The following is a 15,170-nucleotide window of genomic DNA, read 5'->3' as shown; positions in this document are numbered from 1 at the left end:
GAATGGTGACCAGGCTAAGAAAGCCCAATGGCAGCAAAGGCAACATATAATTAGCAACCACAGAAACAAATGAACAATATTGATGTAACGACTTAATACAATACATACAATCAATTACAATGACCAAAAGTAAAATGAAACGGTGCAATCCAGCCGTTCAATGCAGATTAGCAATTACAGGTACCAGTCCATAGCCGATCCAGTTTGTGACCAGAAACGTTAATAGAAACCAAATTGGTCAATATGAAATCCCACCCTAAAACATTCCACCTCTCCACTGCTGCCAATGTTATAAACACATGAAATCCAAGCCAGTAGTTTGAAGAAGATAAAGTACATTCTGGAGATAAGCTGCAAGAGTAAAGGTCGTGGCTATAGTAGTATATATTACTCACAAAATAATTACACATATAATGTTATTGTAGTACAACTTGTATGTTTATGTTGCCCAGTGCCATTTCTGAAAAAAACAAGGCTTTTAATCATGTGGCAGCTGTGTGGTTTATGTATCATGAACAGTACATTCTTCTCAGAATTAAACACATCTGATGAACCTTGATTGTCTGAGGGTGATTATTATCTTTTGTTTGCCATACAATACAAGTCATTGTATGATTTCCAAACAGGTGTTGAGTCACACAGGGAGACAGTCGCTGATAAGATAATAGTTATAAACTTCTTCAACAGACCACAGCTGCCTACAGCACAGGTGCCTTTAAACCCTGTTAATAGTATAATGTACAGTCAACCCACTTTATACCGCCTGGTAAGGGCCATGGGCAAAAATGGGCAATAAGCGAGGGTGGCGTTATATTGAGGGTCCAAAACAACTATACACACACACACACAATCTTTTATGTTTGCAATAAATTCAACCGTTTTATTTTTTTGTTATACAATTACTGTATCTCTAGGTCATTTTAATAAAACATGAATCTTTTTTTAAAACTACAGTACTAGTTCTTAAACAACAGTAGGTCTACTAGTGACGTTTTATCATCTTTTCCCATCTGTATGAAACATACATGGTTACTTTTGAGGAACAGTTTATACTTCAAAAAATAATAATAAAAAATAAACACTGATTTAGTGTCAAATCACCCAAACAACAATTCCATAAAAATAAAGCGTACCATTTTTTACTATATTGGTCATTTGAACTTTACTGGTTGTGGCACGACTGTAAGCCTGCTGAATACGATCCCCCATTGAACGATGCCATCTATTTATTCCACAAAGCAATTTAAGCTCAACAGCATTCTTTTTTAATTAGTTAAAAAAAAAAACATTGAATATGTACAGGCAAACACTTTTTTAAAACGAAAAGTAAAAAAAAAACCTATTCTTGTTTACAAAACTGATGCTTTAGTTTAAGTCAGCCTTCATTTGTGCAAAACTTGCACGGAAACAAACAAACCTCTTACCATTCTTTTTTTTTACTGTGGTTTATAAAAGTCACTTATTTTCGACTGTGTCAAGCCTTTTTCAGGTTAAACAAATCGACCCGTTCCATCAAGGTGAGCCATTTGTTTTTTTCCATTAGAGTGTCTCCAATTGTCCTTCGATTAACAGTATATGCCTCACTTAGGCGAGAAAACATTTGCGATGTCTTGCTTTCTTATTTTCAGATGCATACATGCAGATTTTTTTGCTCTGGTGTTAAATGTAGGGTCGACTCGCCATTTTGTACATTCAGTTTTGCTTTGGGAGCGGGAGTGTTGATGACATTGGTATGAACGTTCAGTTAACAACGTATTAGGACAGTGAGTCAAAGATTAACTGCATAACTTTGTTGTTTTAATTGGCCATGATTATTTCGCTGGTGCTACAATGAGGGAAACTACGATGCTTATATTTACGTTTGCTTGGCTTGGGAAGTTGGCGGATGGCGGACAGCGGGGTGGCGATATAACGGGTAAAAATAGCACTGTTTTTATATTGGTGACATTTGTTCAGAGAGAATAGATGGAGGTATGCGAGGGTGGCATTATATAGGGGGGCAGTATAACGCGGGACAACTGTATTTCTATCAAGGGGTTCTGGTTTTGTGTTAACACTTGAGAGTGAAATATATAAGGCTGACATAGTATTAGAACAAGAACAATGGAATAAAAGCATGTGTTTACTGTATAGGTGGATAAGAGGAACTAACCCAAACACTCTGCAATTAGTGCTTAACCACAGAATCCAAACAAGAGCAGCCTTTAAATGTCAGTATCTCGTTACTTCCTTGTGTACCCCCTGAGTTGGTTTTGTTAGTCATTAAATTCTCTCTGATGCTGCTGTTCTGGTGGGATTTATACTGCAGCGCAACCACACGCTCACAAAAGGTTCACCAGCACAGGAGAAGCAGCAGCTTAGTTGGGAAATTGCGACTCTCCATTCTCCTTAGGAGACTGCACAATGAAGGTGTTTAATCCGAGGTAGGTTATTGGATAAGGTTAGTTGGCAAATTAAACTGAATGTTTACAATGTGTGTCACAAATGTAGGATTGAAATACCAAATGGGGAGGACCGAACTAGAACTGGTCCGGCAATTTAAAAGGCAAACAATGCTTGGTTATAATGAAAAGTGTAGATCATGATGAAGATTCACTTTTGGATCCTGCAGTAAAAACAAAGAACACTCCACAGCTCTGGAAGAGAGCGGAGCGAACAGCAACCAGACAAATCCCAGGGCTAAGGAATGAGTTCCAGACACAGGTTAAGGATCTGGATCTGTTTAGCCTAGAATAAAGAAGGGTATGAGACTTGAATGAAGTTTGTATAATCCTAAAAGGGGACAACAAAGTTAACCCTAGCAATTACTTTAAGCAACACTCAAAGAGCCAGGACCAGGGGACACAGTTAGAAATGAAGTGGAGAGATACAGTAGGGCAGAAGGTAAGAGACCTTTCTTTACACAGAGAGTGGTGACGGTATGGAATGGTTTACCAAGCCGAATGCTGAATCAATGAGATCCTTTACAAGTTGACTAGATGAGGTTCTAGGGGCTGATGGGCTGAATAGCCTCCTCTGGTTAGTAACTTTTATTTAAGTTCTTGCGGTGAACTTAAGTTCTTGCGGTGTTTATTTTTATGTGCTTTCTTTAGTTAACTGTTAATTTAGAGTATTTTTAGTTTCTAGTTCAAGTTACTGCAGGATATCTGAATAAAATGAAACTTGTTTTGGTTAGTTCTTTAAGGTGTGCCAGGTTTTCCAAGGCAGGGCTTAAAACTCACACTATACCTGCATGCAGTCCTGGAGTTTAAACATTCAGCTCCCTGGTAAGTCTGCTCTGGACTGATCGCACGCATCGCAGAATGAATCGGTCACAGATAAATGTATGGACTTGAAGACATTGAAAAATACTTTGTCAAATTGTTTGTCATTGAATTGAATTTGTTTCTTGATACAGTACTTCTTAATTTAGCACTATTGAGTGTTTCTGAATAAGTCACTTCTAAGTCTGTAGGTACAACTATAAGGAATGAACAATTTATTCCACCTCAAACTTCCCTCTCCTGATCATTTCAATAATACACTTAATTGAGTAGTTCTGAAACCCAGGACTCAAGCCCTGTCATGGAAAAGGAAAAGTACAGTTTTCATAATTGTATGTGAAACAGCTGCGAAGTTTTTAATTAAACTCCTGCTTTGTTTGCTAGTAGTTTTCTCTAGTATGGATAGATTGTCTTTCAGACTTTGATAAATCTTTTTCTAGATGATCCTGCCCATCACAAGCCGTACTTATTGACAGTTTTTTTTTTTAATATGTTGACTTAGTGTTGACAGACTTAATTACTTTTTTAATTTATGCAATGTTAAATGTTGCAACATGTGTCATCAGTTGGGAAAACTCATGCAAAGTATATATTTAATTATTTTAATTTATACTACACACTTGTTTAGATATTTATATATCATATTTCAATGGCTAGCTAGAAGTGATGTCACAGCAGCTGTGAATTAGCAATGTTTAACCCATAAAACAAAAATAAATGACTTCATTAAATCTATCATAATGAGTACATGGTTAATTAAGTATGGTATAAACAGAAAGCACAATGGTTCTTTGTGGGTAACTCAAATATAAGTTGTGAGTAAATCTGATCTGTAGTGCTTTAGTGTTTGTCTCCTCTCACCCAGTGATCATTCTGTGTTATCCACTTGGAGCCATCATGTAGCCTCCATAATGGACACTACATTTATATGTATGCATGGAAAAGACTTAATTTTCAATATAAAAGACAATTGCAGTAGCTTTCTGCGGTACATATGCTGCTGTATAATTCATATATTGATGTTAACAGCTACAGTATATATACATCTTGCCAATGGTTTTGAGTGTTGTATATTTTGCACAGGAGACTTGCATATATTGAAAAAACTGTTTTAAAACTCTTAACCAGTGGTCTTCATAAATCTTTTTGTTTCCACAATTTTACTTTAAAAAACAGACTGCCTCCTCCTAATGGTAGAATTGTATTAGATGCATGTATCCATTCACTACAGGAGATGTTCTATTCTATATTGGGACGACAGATTTAGCTACATTTATAAACCAAAATATTTCCTGTTAAATCCATTTGAAGATAAATCAATTCTGGATTGAAAAAAATTACAGATATTGGACATATATTAAAATATGGGATATTCCTGATAAATGAATGTTAGTGTTAGGGTTAGGTATTGAGGCGTATCCTGGAAAATGTTTTATTTGGGAATACCAAGTGTCATCACAATTAGATAAGTGGTTTTCCAGATACATGGAAAATTCTAAACATTTAACACCAGCTTGATCCTAAGTAAGTAATATGAGTGTTTTGCTGTGGAACTCTTATTCAGTCTATTACACAAAACATGTGAAAGCAGTAAACATTAGCAATGTTCTGAAGGGCATGTTGTTCTACTTTATATTCTTACTTACATGGAAACCTTCTAATCGGATGTTTTTATTTCCCAAAGAGATATTAAGTGGTTTGAAATGAGTTGTATTACTGTTAAAGTAGACAAACTCGGTATATACTGTAGTCAGGCTGCATGCAGCAGATCTGATTCAAGTATTGTATTCTGTTGCCAGGTTTGTTCTTAAACCCCAATGGCGGTGCTGAGACACTGTCCCATGCAGTCGACCATGCCCTTCATGTGGCCCCAGAAGAATGTGGGAGTCCCAGGCCCTGGTGTTGAAGGGGAGGAGGAGGTGGTGGTGAAGAAGGGGGTCTGTCACATCACCCAGCTGAATAAGGTGCTGACAGAGGGCACTGCCAAGCAAGTGGACAAGACTGAGGAGAAGTACTGTGTGTCCGTCATCGCCCAGGCAGAGTGTGAGTGACCAAGAGATGGGAGGGGGGCGTTCAGGGGTCAGCTAGATTATCTCACTGTAACAGGGGACTGCAAATATGATGAGGATGTGGATGCATGTTCGCTGCTTGTTTGACAGGAGACCAAGATGGGAAGGTTGGGATTGACTTGCCCACAGGTTTATTTACAGAGACGTACATACAGGAACCCCACGTGACGCTACCAGCAATGGTAGCTCACGTGGGACATACAGTCCAGCGTACAAAAAGCTAAATAAACAGTGTCTGCTATACTGGGTGGGATCTGCTATCCCGAAACTAACTCCCTGTCCCTCGGGTAGTCGACCCAACTCCAACCTCGGAAAATACACACAATCACTGATGGACCGATGCTCCGACATGGCTTTTTTAATTCTAGACACTGTATAATTTGGAACCCTTTTATTCCTGGCGCTCTGCTGCACCACGCCCACCTGCTGATTAGGAGCCTGTAGGGCTGGTTAACACACACATGCTGCTTGTTCCCACAGGCAGGCTGCTACACACAGAGCGCCAGGTTCCCCATTAAAACCAGTCTCATTGTTATTTATACAATCACAACACTCTTATTTACAATAAGTAATCACTCCTTATGTGAAGGTCTCCAGCCCTGCTACACTGACTAAGAGAAATCCACACAACTATAGTGAAGCACAATAATAAGCATAACAGTAAAGTGCAGAGTGTGTTTTTTTTGTGAATTTTATAAATAAAATAAAAAATTCCTAATATACAGTATGTCACAGAGAAGGGTATTATAGCACAGTATGGGTAATGGAATTGTTATCCAAATGTATAATTGTACAGTAAACCATAATCCATTTTTTAACCTATCTAACACCGAACTAGAAATACAGTAGAAAACAACAAGACTAAAGGCCTTAAATTCATTAAATCTAACATTCTAGACTACCTAATGTCTGTGAAACCAGCCACTACTATGCAGCTTCACAACGCTCAGGTAAATAGGTGACTGCCTCACCCCTCATTTAACTCATTGTCTCTCTTTCTCCAGGTGAGGGAAAACAGGAGTTCAGCCCTACCTGTTCTGAAGGTGGCTTCATTAGATGCTTAAGGTACAGAGTCCTCTCTATTCTTAGTTACAGATGACTGTTTTATTACGTGCTTGTCTGTCTGTCTGTTTTATCCATCTTTATACATTGTGGAAATGTTTTAGACTAACAACAGTAGTATTTGCTATGCAAATACAGTATACAATTAGTAAGCATAAACCTTTGTAGTAGTAGTCGAACTTGTAGTCAGTACCAGAGGCAGGTTTCACTAACATACCCAGGGTTCACAGTACCAGAGGCAGGTTTAACATACCCAGGTTTCACAGTACCAGAGACATGTTTCGCTAACATACCCAGGGTTCACAGTACCAGAGGCAGGTTTAACATACCCAGGGTTCACAGTACCAGAGGCAGGTTTCACTAACATACCCGGGGTTCACAGTACCAGAGGCAGGTTTAACATACCCAGGGTTCACAGTACCAGAGGCAAGTTTTGCTAACATACCCAGGGTTCACAGTACCAGAGGCAGGTTTCACTAACATACCCAGGGGGTTCAACCTCTGTCTGTCTGATCTCAACAAGAGTTCCAAAGCCCTGTGTGACGGTGCTGTGTTCTGTCTTGTAGGCCTCAGTCAGACCACAACAATGTGGCGAACTTTTCTGCCAGGGGCGCCTCAGCCTGTCGGGGGGAAGGGCCTGGCCGGCGCCGCACCCGCCGGAGACACAAGAAGCGCAGAAAGTGGGAGCGGAGGAGAGGAGAGAGGGAGAGGGAGTGCTCCAGCATCCCAGAGCAAGAGAGCTGCCCCCCAGCACCCATCCAGGCACAGGTACCAAACACTCCGTCAGCTGATCAGTCGATATGTGCAGGAAATCCAGGAAAATCATACAAGATTTTTGTACGAGAAATTCTCTTTACATTGAGTAAAACTGACTCTTTGCAGATTCCAAGATCAGCAGGCATTATTCATAACTAAAAATGATGACTGTACTTTTTGATATTTTGTGGCCAGCACAGGTACAGAAGAGACCTTTTAATTATTACTAGAAGCAATATTCTAAGTTCAAATCTTGGCACTCAGACTTCAAAAGAAGCTTAGTTTCAAGCACTATAATGTTATCCAGTAAAAACAAACAGTTCCTAATGTCTTCAAACATTGATTTATAATCACCCCTTTTAGTAATATCGGCTGTTTGTTTAAAGTAAAACATTCCGATTTCCTGCACATCCACGATATCTGGCAGATCATCTGTTTATACCCTATTCAATCAGTCAGTTCTATCTATCTATCTATCTATCTATCTATCTATCTACAAAAGGAAAGTCAAGTTTAAAATGTACATAAAGTTCAGGATGGGCAGCAGTGTGGAGTAGTGGTTAGGGCTCTGGACTCTTGACCGGAGGGTCGTGGGTTCAATCTCCTGCTGCTATACCCTTGAGCAAGGTACTTTACCTAGATTGCTCCAGTAAAAACCCAACTGTATAAATGGGTAATTGTATATAAAAATAATGTGATATCTTGTAACAATTGCAAGTCGCCCTGGATAAGGGCGTCAGCTAAGAAATAAATAATAATAATAATATTTTGGGCACTATGTCTTTGAACTGGATAAGGTGCAGTATGTGGTGATTATATACAAATATTATTTTTAGTGGTACAAATATTAAAATAAAATGAATATATGCATTATTGTATATGTGACTAGTCACACAATTATCTTGTGATTTATTTTTATGTGTAAAAATTGAACAGAAAAATTGAACAGGATTTGTATGACCCCTTCTCAATAAAGTTGACTGGAAATTATCTCTATAATTTTTTTAAGTTGTAATATAGTCTATATATCAGTATTGAAACCATATTAATTATTTCCGTTAATATATGTATTACACAGATTGTATGACAATCAAATTAGCGTATTGTTATCGTGGATTTAAAACAAACATGCATGCAAAAGAAACACAATCACATTTTATCTGCAGTGCTACTCACCCCTGCTGCGTTATTTACTGAACCCCAATCACAAAAACAGTGAGTACATGTTTACCATAGAAATATGCATTGCAAATGTAATGCTGCATATTGAAGAAGTGAGGCATGGTAGAGCATTTTAAAAACATGGTAAATGCACAGGAGAACTATTGGAAAACTGCAAAATCATCGTGCAAATTTCCAGCGATAACTTACTTTAGTATGATAGGAACATTTCAGCCACACACAAATATAAATATTTTTATATATAACAATTTTTTTTTTTTTTTTAATTATATATATATATATTTTGCTAAACAAACATTTAATTAAACATTAAATATTTCATTGTTAAAGAATTAAAAAAAAAAAAAAAACATTGAATGGTGCTATCACTCTCCTGAAGATAAAAGTAAACTAAACATGAATTTACTTTACACCTAGATAGAAAAGATGACACGTCACATTTAAAAAAAAATAAAAAAACTACTTAAAACTAACTAATGGCGTTTCGGTCCTGTGATCTTCATTGAATTTCTAGAACTTTCCAGCTACCAATTTCCCATTGAAGGACATATTGTCCGAAATGTCCTGAACTTTGATACTAAACCAGTTTATGTACATTTTAAACACGTTATACATTTTACTTATTTCCTTTATTTCTTTACACTTTATGTACAAAGCACTTAAAATTTGTTTTGGTATATAACTGTATTGATCCATACTTTCCATTGACCTGGTTTTAAGTGTATTTCTCCATGCTTGTATGCATGCTTGGAAAGACTTTTAAATAGAGGCCCCAACAGCAGTTCACAAGTTCATGTCCCTCAGTTTTGTCTCCCTGTCTGTCCCCCCTCAGTGTGTGTCCTATCCCTCACTCCCCCTCTCCCCCTCTCAGCAGGAGGATGATAGCGAGTACAGCAGCTTCTGTAGCAGCAGGAGCAACAACAGCAACAACAACTGTGCCCCCCAGAGTTCGGGAGTGCAGGAGACAGAGGTGCCAGGGCTGCCCACCATCGAGCCGGGGGTGCCAGTCAGGGACACAGAGGAATCATACAGGGGCGAGCCTTTCCTGGAGCCCTGGCTGCTCCTGCCGGGGGTGCCCTTCACCAACCCTCTCCTCCATAGCCTCAAGCTCTCCAGTGATGGGGATTGCTACCCACGCTCTTCCTCCCCCAAGGAGAGCCTCCAGGGCCAGGACCTGGCTGTACAGGCCCTGCGAGGCAGTGTGAGTCAGGAGGAGGCCAAGCACTTGGGCCCCTTCTTCCAGCAGGTGAAGAGCGAGGCCTGCAGTGAGGAGGAGGAGTGGGAGAGTGGAGGCTGCAACGAGGGGGTGCTGCTCAATGAGGTGAGCCAGCACAGTGTACTTACTTCATCCAGTACAAAGCAGCTATATCATTTATTCTAGAATATTGTGTTCAGTTCTGGTCACCTTGTTACAAAAAGGATATTGCTGCTCTAGAAACAGTGCAAAGAAGAGCAACCAGAATTATCCCGGGTTTAAAAGACATGTTGTATGCAGACAGGCTAAAAGAATTAAATCTATTCAGTCTTGAACAAAGAAGACTACGCGGTGATCTGATTCAAGCATTCAAAATTCTAAAAGGTATTGACAATGTCGACCCAGAAAATAGGAGGCACTTTTTTACACAGAGAATTGTGAGGGTCTGGAGCCAACTCCCCAGTAATGTTGTTGAAGCTGACACCCTGGGATCTTTCAAGAAGCTGCTTGATGAGATTCTGGGATCAATAAGCTACTAACAACCAAACAAGCAAGATGGGCCTTATATTTGCTGTCAAATACTGGATACAGCTACTACAGTAGTTACAGTTGTATTGCATACTGGTGAAAGCATAGCAAAGTGTAGTAGGGTATAAGCATAGTGAAATTAAGGTAAAGCCCAAACAAGCACTGTAAAGTATTTGTAAGCACTGCTAATACAAGGTATAAGCAAGGGAAAAGTAACATGAACTGCCATGCAAATTTATCATAGAAAACATTTCTAAAGGAACCTTATGTGTGGTCTGTATAATTGTGTGTCACACAAAGCAAACTTTTAGGAGTCTTTTTTAGAAGTGTATCTTTAAAGTAAGTCTGTTTTGATAGCTGCTTTACAATTACTGTTCTACTGGTTACTTTAGCAACAGTCATGAACAGTTTAATGCTAATTTAGTCCATCCAAATTAACTTTAGTAACAGCCAATGACTTGTCCTCAGCCTGGCTGACAAGCACTGTATGGAAGAATGTGTTTAGAAGTGAAGTGGAAGGTGAACTTGTGCTCTTTCTGCTCCCCTCAGAACCTGAAACCAGTGAACTATGAGTATAAGGAGGGCCATGAGTACACAGTCTGCAGCCACATACAGAACGGTGCCTTCGGCGAGGTGTACTGCGTGAAGGACAACAGCACGGGATTCCAGTGCGCAGCTAAGAGGGTAATACACTGCATCAACACTCAGTCAGGGTAATACACTGCATCAACACTCAGTCAGGGTAATACACTGCATCAACACTCAGTCAGGGTAATACACTGCATCAACACTGTCAGGGTAATACACTGCATCAACACTGTCAGGGTAATACACTGCATCAACACTGTCAGGGTAATACACTGCATCAACACTGTCAGGGTAATACACTGCATCAGCACTCAGTCAGGGTAATACACTGCATCAACACTCAGTCAGGGTAATACACTGCATCAACACTGTCAGGGTAATACACTGCATCAACACTCAGTCAGGGTAATACACTGCATCAACACTCGGTCAGGGTAATACACTGCATCAACACTCGGTCAGGGTAATACACTGCATCAACACTCGGTCAGGGTAATACACTGCATCAACACTCGGTCAGGGTAATACACTGCATCAACACTCGGTCAGGGTAATACACTGCATCAACACTCGGTCAGGGTAATACACTGCATCAACACTCGGTCAGGGTAATACACTGCATCAACACTCGGTCAGGGTAATACACTGCATCAACACTGTCAGGGTAATACACTGCATCAACACTCAGTCAGGGTAATACACTGCATCAACACTCGGTCAGGGTAATACACTGCATCAACACTCGGTCAGGGTAATACACTGCATCAACACTCGGTCAGGGTAATACACTGCATCAACACTGTCAGGGTAATACACTGCATCAACACTGTCAGGGTAATACACTGCATCAACACTGTCAGGGTAATACACTGCATCAACACTGTCAGGGTAATACACTGCATCAACACTGTCAGGGTAATACACTGCATCAACACTCAGTCAGGGTAATACACTGCATCAACACTGTCAGGGTAATACACTGCATCAACACTCAGTCAGGGTAATACACTGCATCAACACTCGGTCAGGGTAATACACTGCATCAACACTCAGTCAGGGTAATACACTGCATCAACACTCAGTCAGGGTAATACACTGCATCAACACTCGGTCAGGGTAATACACTGCATCAACACTCAGTCAGGGTAATACACTGCATCAACACTCAGTCAGGGTAATACACTGCATCAACACTCAGTCAGGGTAATACACTGCATCAACACTCAGTCAGGGTAATACACTGCATCAACACTGTCAGGGTAATACACTGCATCAACACTCGGTCAGGGTAATACACTGCATCAACACTCGGTCAGGGTAATACACTGCATCAACACTCGGTCAGGGTAATACACTGCATCAACACTCGGTCAGGGTAATACACTGCATCAACACTCGGTCAGGGTAATACACTGCATCAACACTGTAAATCCAGAATACAGCTATCAGTGTGATGAAAAAAATGATGCCTGGGACGTATATCAATAGTATGTACAGAATAGCATCAAATAAGAAATAGCAATACATTGTTTAATGAAAATGGGTTCAGTGTTATTTAAGACTTAAATGTCATTAGATAAGCAAATGCGATGCTAGTTTCATGGTAAAGAATATTCTATTGATTTACAATATATATATATATAGGGCTTCTGTTATTTGTGTTTATTAAATTCATTTTTCTGTGTTTATTTTCGAGTTATGTAGATACTGCAAAATCGGTTTTTTTCCGGCTTTCGCTTTTTATATACTGTATGAAATTATTGTTTTGGCTGCAAGAACAGTCCTCCGTTTTTAATTGTAATCTCGTTTTAAATCTCTCAAGTATGTACAATCCTCCCCTTCTGCAGAGTCTCCAAGAGAAATTTAGGAATTTGCTGCCACTCACTCAGTAGTTGGGGTGGATTTAAGTATTCAGAACGAATAGATGCGAGATACAAGTCAGGAAGATGGGACATTGCCCAGCTGCACTAGGAAAGGGTTTTTTTTTTTTTTCACGGAGAAAGGGGTCAGTGAACGTGAACTGAGTAACCATTTCCAGTATTTTTCCGCTGTTTATTGGCTGTACACCGATTTCATTTTTTTGTATTGGAGTGTTTTATCGTGTTTATCTGTTAAAAACAAAAATCAGATGCCCTAATTATATGGTATAAGATTAATGTAAAACTTTAAACGTGACATACAGACACAGATATATCCCCCCCATTATGATACTCCCAATAACTTCCAACATGTAAAGACATTGAAAAAATCTAAACCGTTGTCATTGTGTGTGTGTGTTTAGATCCCTCTGGACAGGTTTCGCAGTGAGGAGGTGAGCTCGTGGAGTGCTCTGAACTCCTCTCGGATTGTCCAGCTCTACGGGGCAGTCAGGGAGGATGCCTTCGTCACACTCTTCATGGAGCTCAAGAAAGGTGAGCCCTGGAACCAGACCCAGGCCCATTATAGACCTTTGGGATGAACTACCTGGGGTGTAACATTGTACACTTTAAAGGTTTCAAATTTTGCCTAAACGTTTAAATGTTGGCAAAAATATGCAGGATAAATATAGGTGTTGACTTTGTGTTAACATAGTAAGTGAGTAGTAAGTGTTGAGTGTTGGCAAATTGAATTCACCTCAAATATTTCCATGTATAATCAAATGCTGCAGTTGTAGTCATTTATAAAAAGTGAATGGTGGCTTTTCTGATTGGTTACAGACACCGAATATGTTAAAGTTTAAACATTTAAAGGTGTTTAATGCTAAAGTTTAAACACAACAAAATATAATGTATTTTAAAGCACATATTGTATATGTACTTTTTATGCTAGTACAATGCTGTTGTTTGGAATTATTGGAATAATTCCAAAGAACAATTTTGGAATATTGTACATCACCCATAATGAGGATAAACAAAATATATCGCTTGATATTGGGATATTAATTTAGGGGACAGTTAGGGGGAAATAGCTTGCTGCAAAACCATGAGTCTGAGGAGGCTTTTTCACAAAAATGTTTTGACTTCTTGTAACAGGGGGAAGTGTTACATGTGTGGGTCATCACTGAGTAATACTGAGGCAAACACAGAGCATTAACACAAGTGCTGACACTAGGGTACCAGCAATACCTCCCCTAAACTAACCTACTTCTGGGCTCCCGGAGTCCCGTCATACTCACGGCTACTTCTGCCTCTTCAAACGGCCTGGGCTGGGCAATGCCTTCACGAGCACCGTCTTGCAGTTGAAGGGTTCCGTCATAGTTAATCCTGCGGAGCGGACTCTCTCCTCCTCAATGTAAACACAGCACCCGTCTGTGTAGCATGGCGGTGCAGCCACCTCGATCTGTTTTGAGCTCCGCACAGCCTCCACGGGCACGCCCCCCAGCCAATCCGGACCTCCCATCCAGCTCAGTGCCAGGCTAGCTTAACTGCTCAGTTGGTTGGTTGCCAGCAACACGTCTCCTGTTCCATGTCCCAGCTGCACACATATGCGCAACAACCAGCGACAGGGCTCTCTCTGTCACACTTCTTAAATCAGGTTTGCAGTTCATGAAACTCTTTTATTAGAGGGTAGATTCAGTTATTCATATATTTTAAAGCGCTATTTAATCTAAGATAATGTATATAAATACAAACATTCCTAAAAAAAAGATTTTAAACAGTTTTGTGAATAGACTCCTGTCTTACAATAATAACAGTTTCAGTTCAGTAATATAGCTGAACAACACAAAACACATGAAATCCATGTCAGCTGATTTCCAGAAGTCAGTCGGGCTGGAGCAGTATAGCTGTTTGCAATGTGCTGTCCAGTAAGTGGGGAGGCTTCTCTGACCCCCTCCTCTCCCTCTCGGTCCCTCCCACAGGCGGCTCGCTGGCTCAGCTGATCAGAGAGAGTGGCCGGCTGCCCCAGGACAGAGCTCTCTTCTACCAGGAACAGGTGCTCGAAGCCCTGGAGCACCTGCACTCCCGCAGGGTGCTGCACAGAGACGTCAAGGGTGAGTTTGCTCAGTCCTTTCGGAGGGGGAGATCAGTATCAGCAATCAAACCCTGATGTAAAAGTTTACCATGGTAAATGTGCAGGTTTCCAATGCATGAACCATAGTTTGCCATGTTTTTAATATGCTTCCCTGACATACCTCTCTGCGCTTTACCATGCTTTCACTGTGCTTTATTATTATACTTAGCTGGGCTTTTACTGATGTGTTACAGGATAAATTCTGTGGTTTCCTTACAGTATATGCATTAATGTTTATATCAATCATGTTCCTAGACAAACATTCGGTATTAACCATTTTGTAAATATTGTGTGGTGTTTTATTTCCACCAATATGTAAAATACTACAGTTGGAAATAATTGGTATATTTATTGAACAAATTAATCTATTGTTACAATTTTGGTCCGTCTCGGCTATTCTTATCTACTGCACTCATGCCGACAGTTGATTTTCAGAACTATATTTCAATACCACCTGCTTGATCTTATAATACAAATTTACAAAATAATATATACATTGCAATAGCACTGATATGAAGAAATATTTTAGAGCCTTTT

At 39.8% G+C, this 15,170-nt stretch overlaps 1 protein-coding gene across 3 annotated transcripts in view; it reads left to right on the top strand.

Annotated features, from left to right (window-relative positions):
* Nucleotides 1-15,170, top strand: part of map3k14a (mitogen-activated protein kinase kinase kinase 14a) — a 43,055-nt gene that overhangs the window by 20,722 nt on the left and 7,163 nt on the right. For 2 of the 3 annotated variants that reach the window (XM_034055786.3, XM_034055787.3), the window contains exons 2-8: nucleotides 5,063-5,306; nucleotides 6,337-6,397; nucleotides 6,961-7,162; nucleotides 9,204-9,653; nucleotides 10,605-10,739; nucleotides 12,925-13,054; nucleotides 14,482-14,613. In XM_034055786.3, the coding sequence (XP_033911677.1) occupies nucleotides 5,081-5,306; nucleotides 6,337-6,397; nucleotides 6,961-7,162; nucleotides 9,204-9,653; nucleotides 10,605-10,739; nucleotides 12,925-13,054; nucleotides 14,482-14,613 (1,336 nt within the window). In that variant the 5' untranslated portion in view covers nucleotides 5,063-5,080. The remainder of the gene's footprint in view (nucleotides 1-5,062; nucleotides 5,307-6,336; nucleotides 6,398-6,960; nucleotides 7,163-9,203; nucleotides 9,654-10,604; nucleotides 10,740-12,924; nucleotides 13,055-14,481; nucleotides 14,614-15,170) is intronic. The other variant, XM_034055788.3, reaches the window with a different exon arrangement.

Source organism: Acipenser ruthenus, chromosome 33 (genome assembly GCF_902713425.1).
Source record: "Acipenser ruthenus chromosome 33, fAciRut3.2 maternal haplotype, whole genome shotgun sequence".
Classification (NCBI taxonomy): domain Eukaryota; kingdom Metazoa; phylum Chordata; class Actinopteri; order Acipenseriformes; family Acipenseridae; genus Acipenser; species Acipenser ruthenus.
The sequence above is the reverse complement of the archived record's forward strand: the minus strand, read 5'-3'. Positions and strand labels throughout refer to the sequence as shown.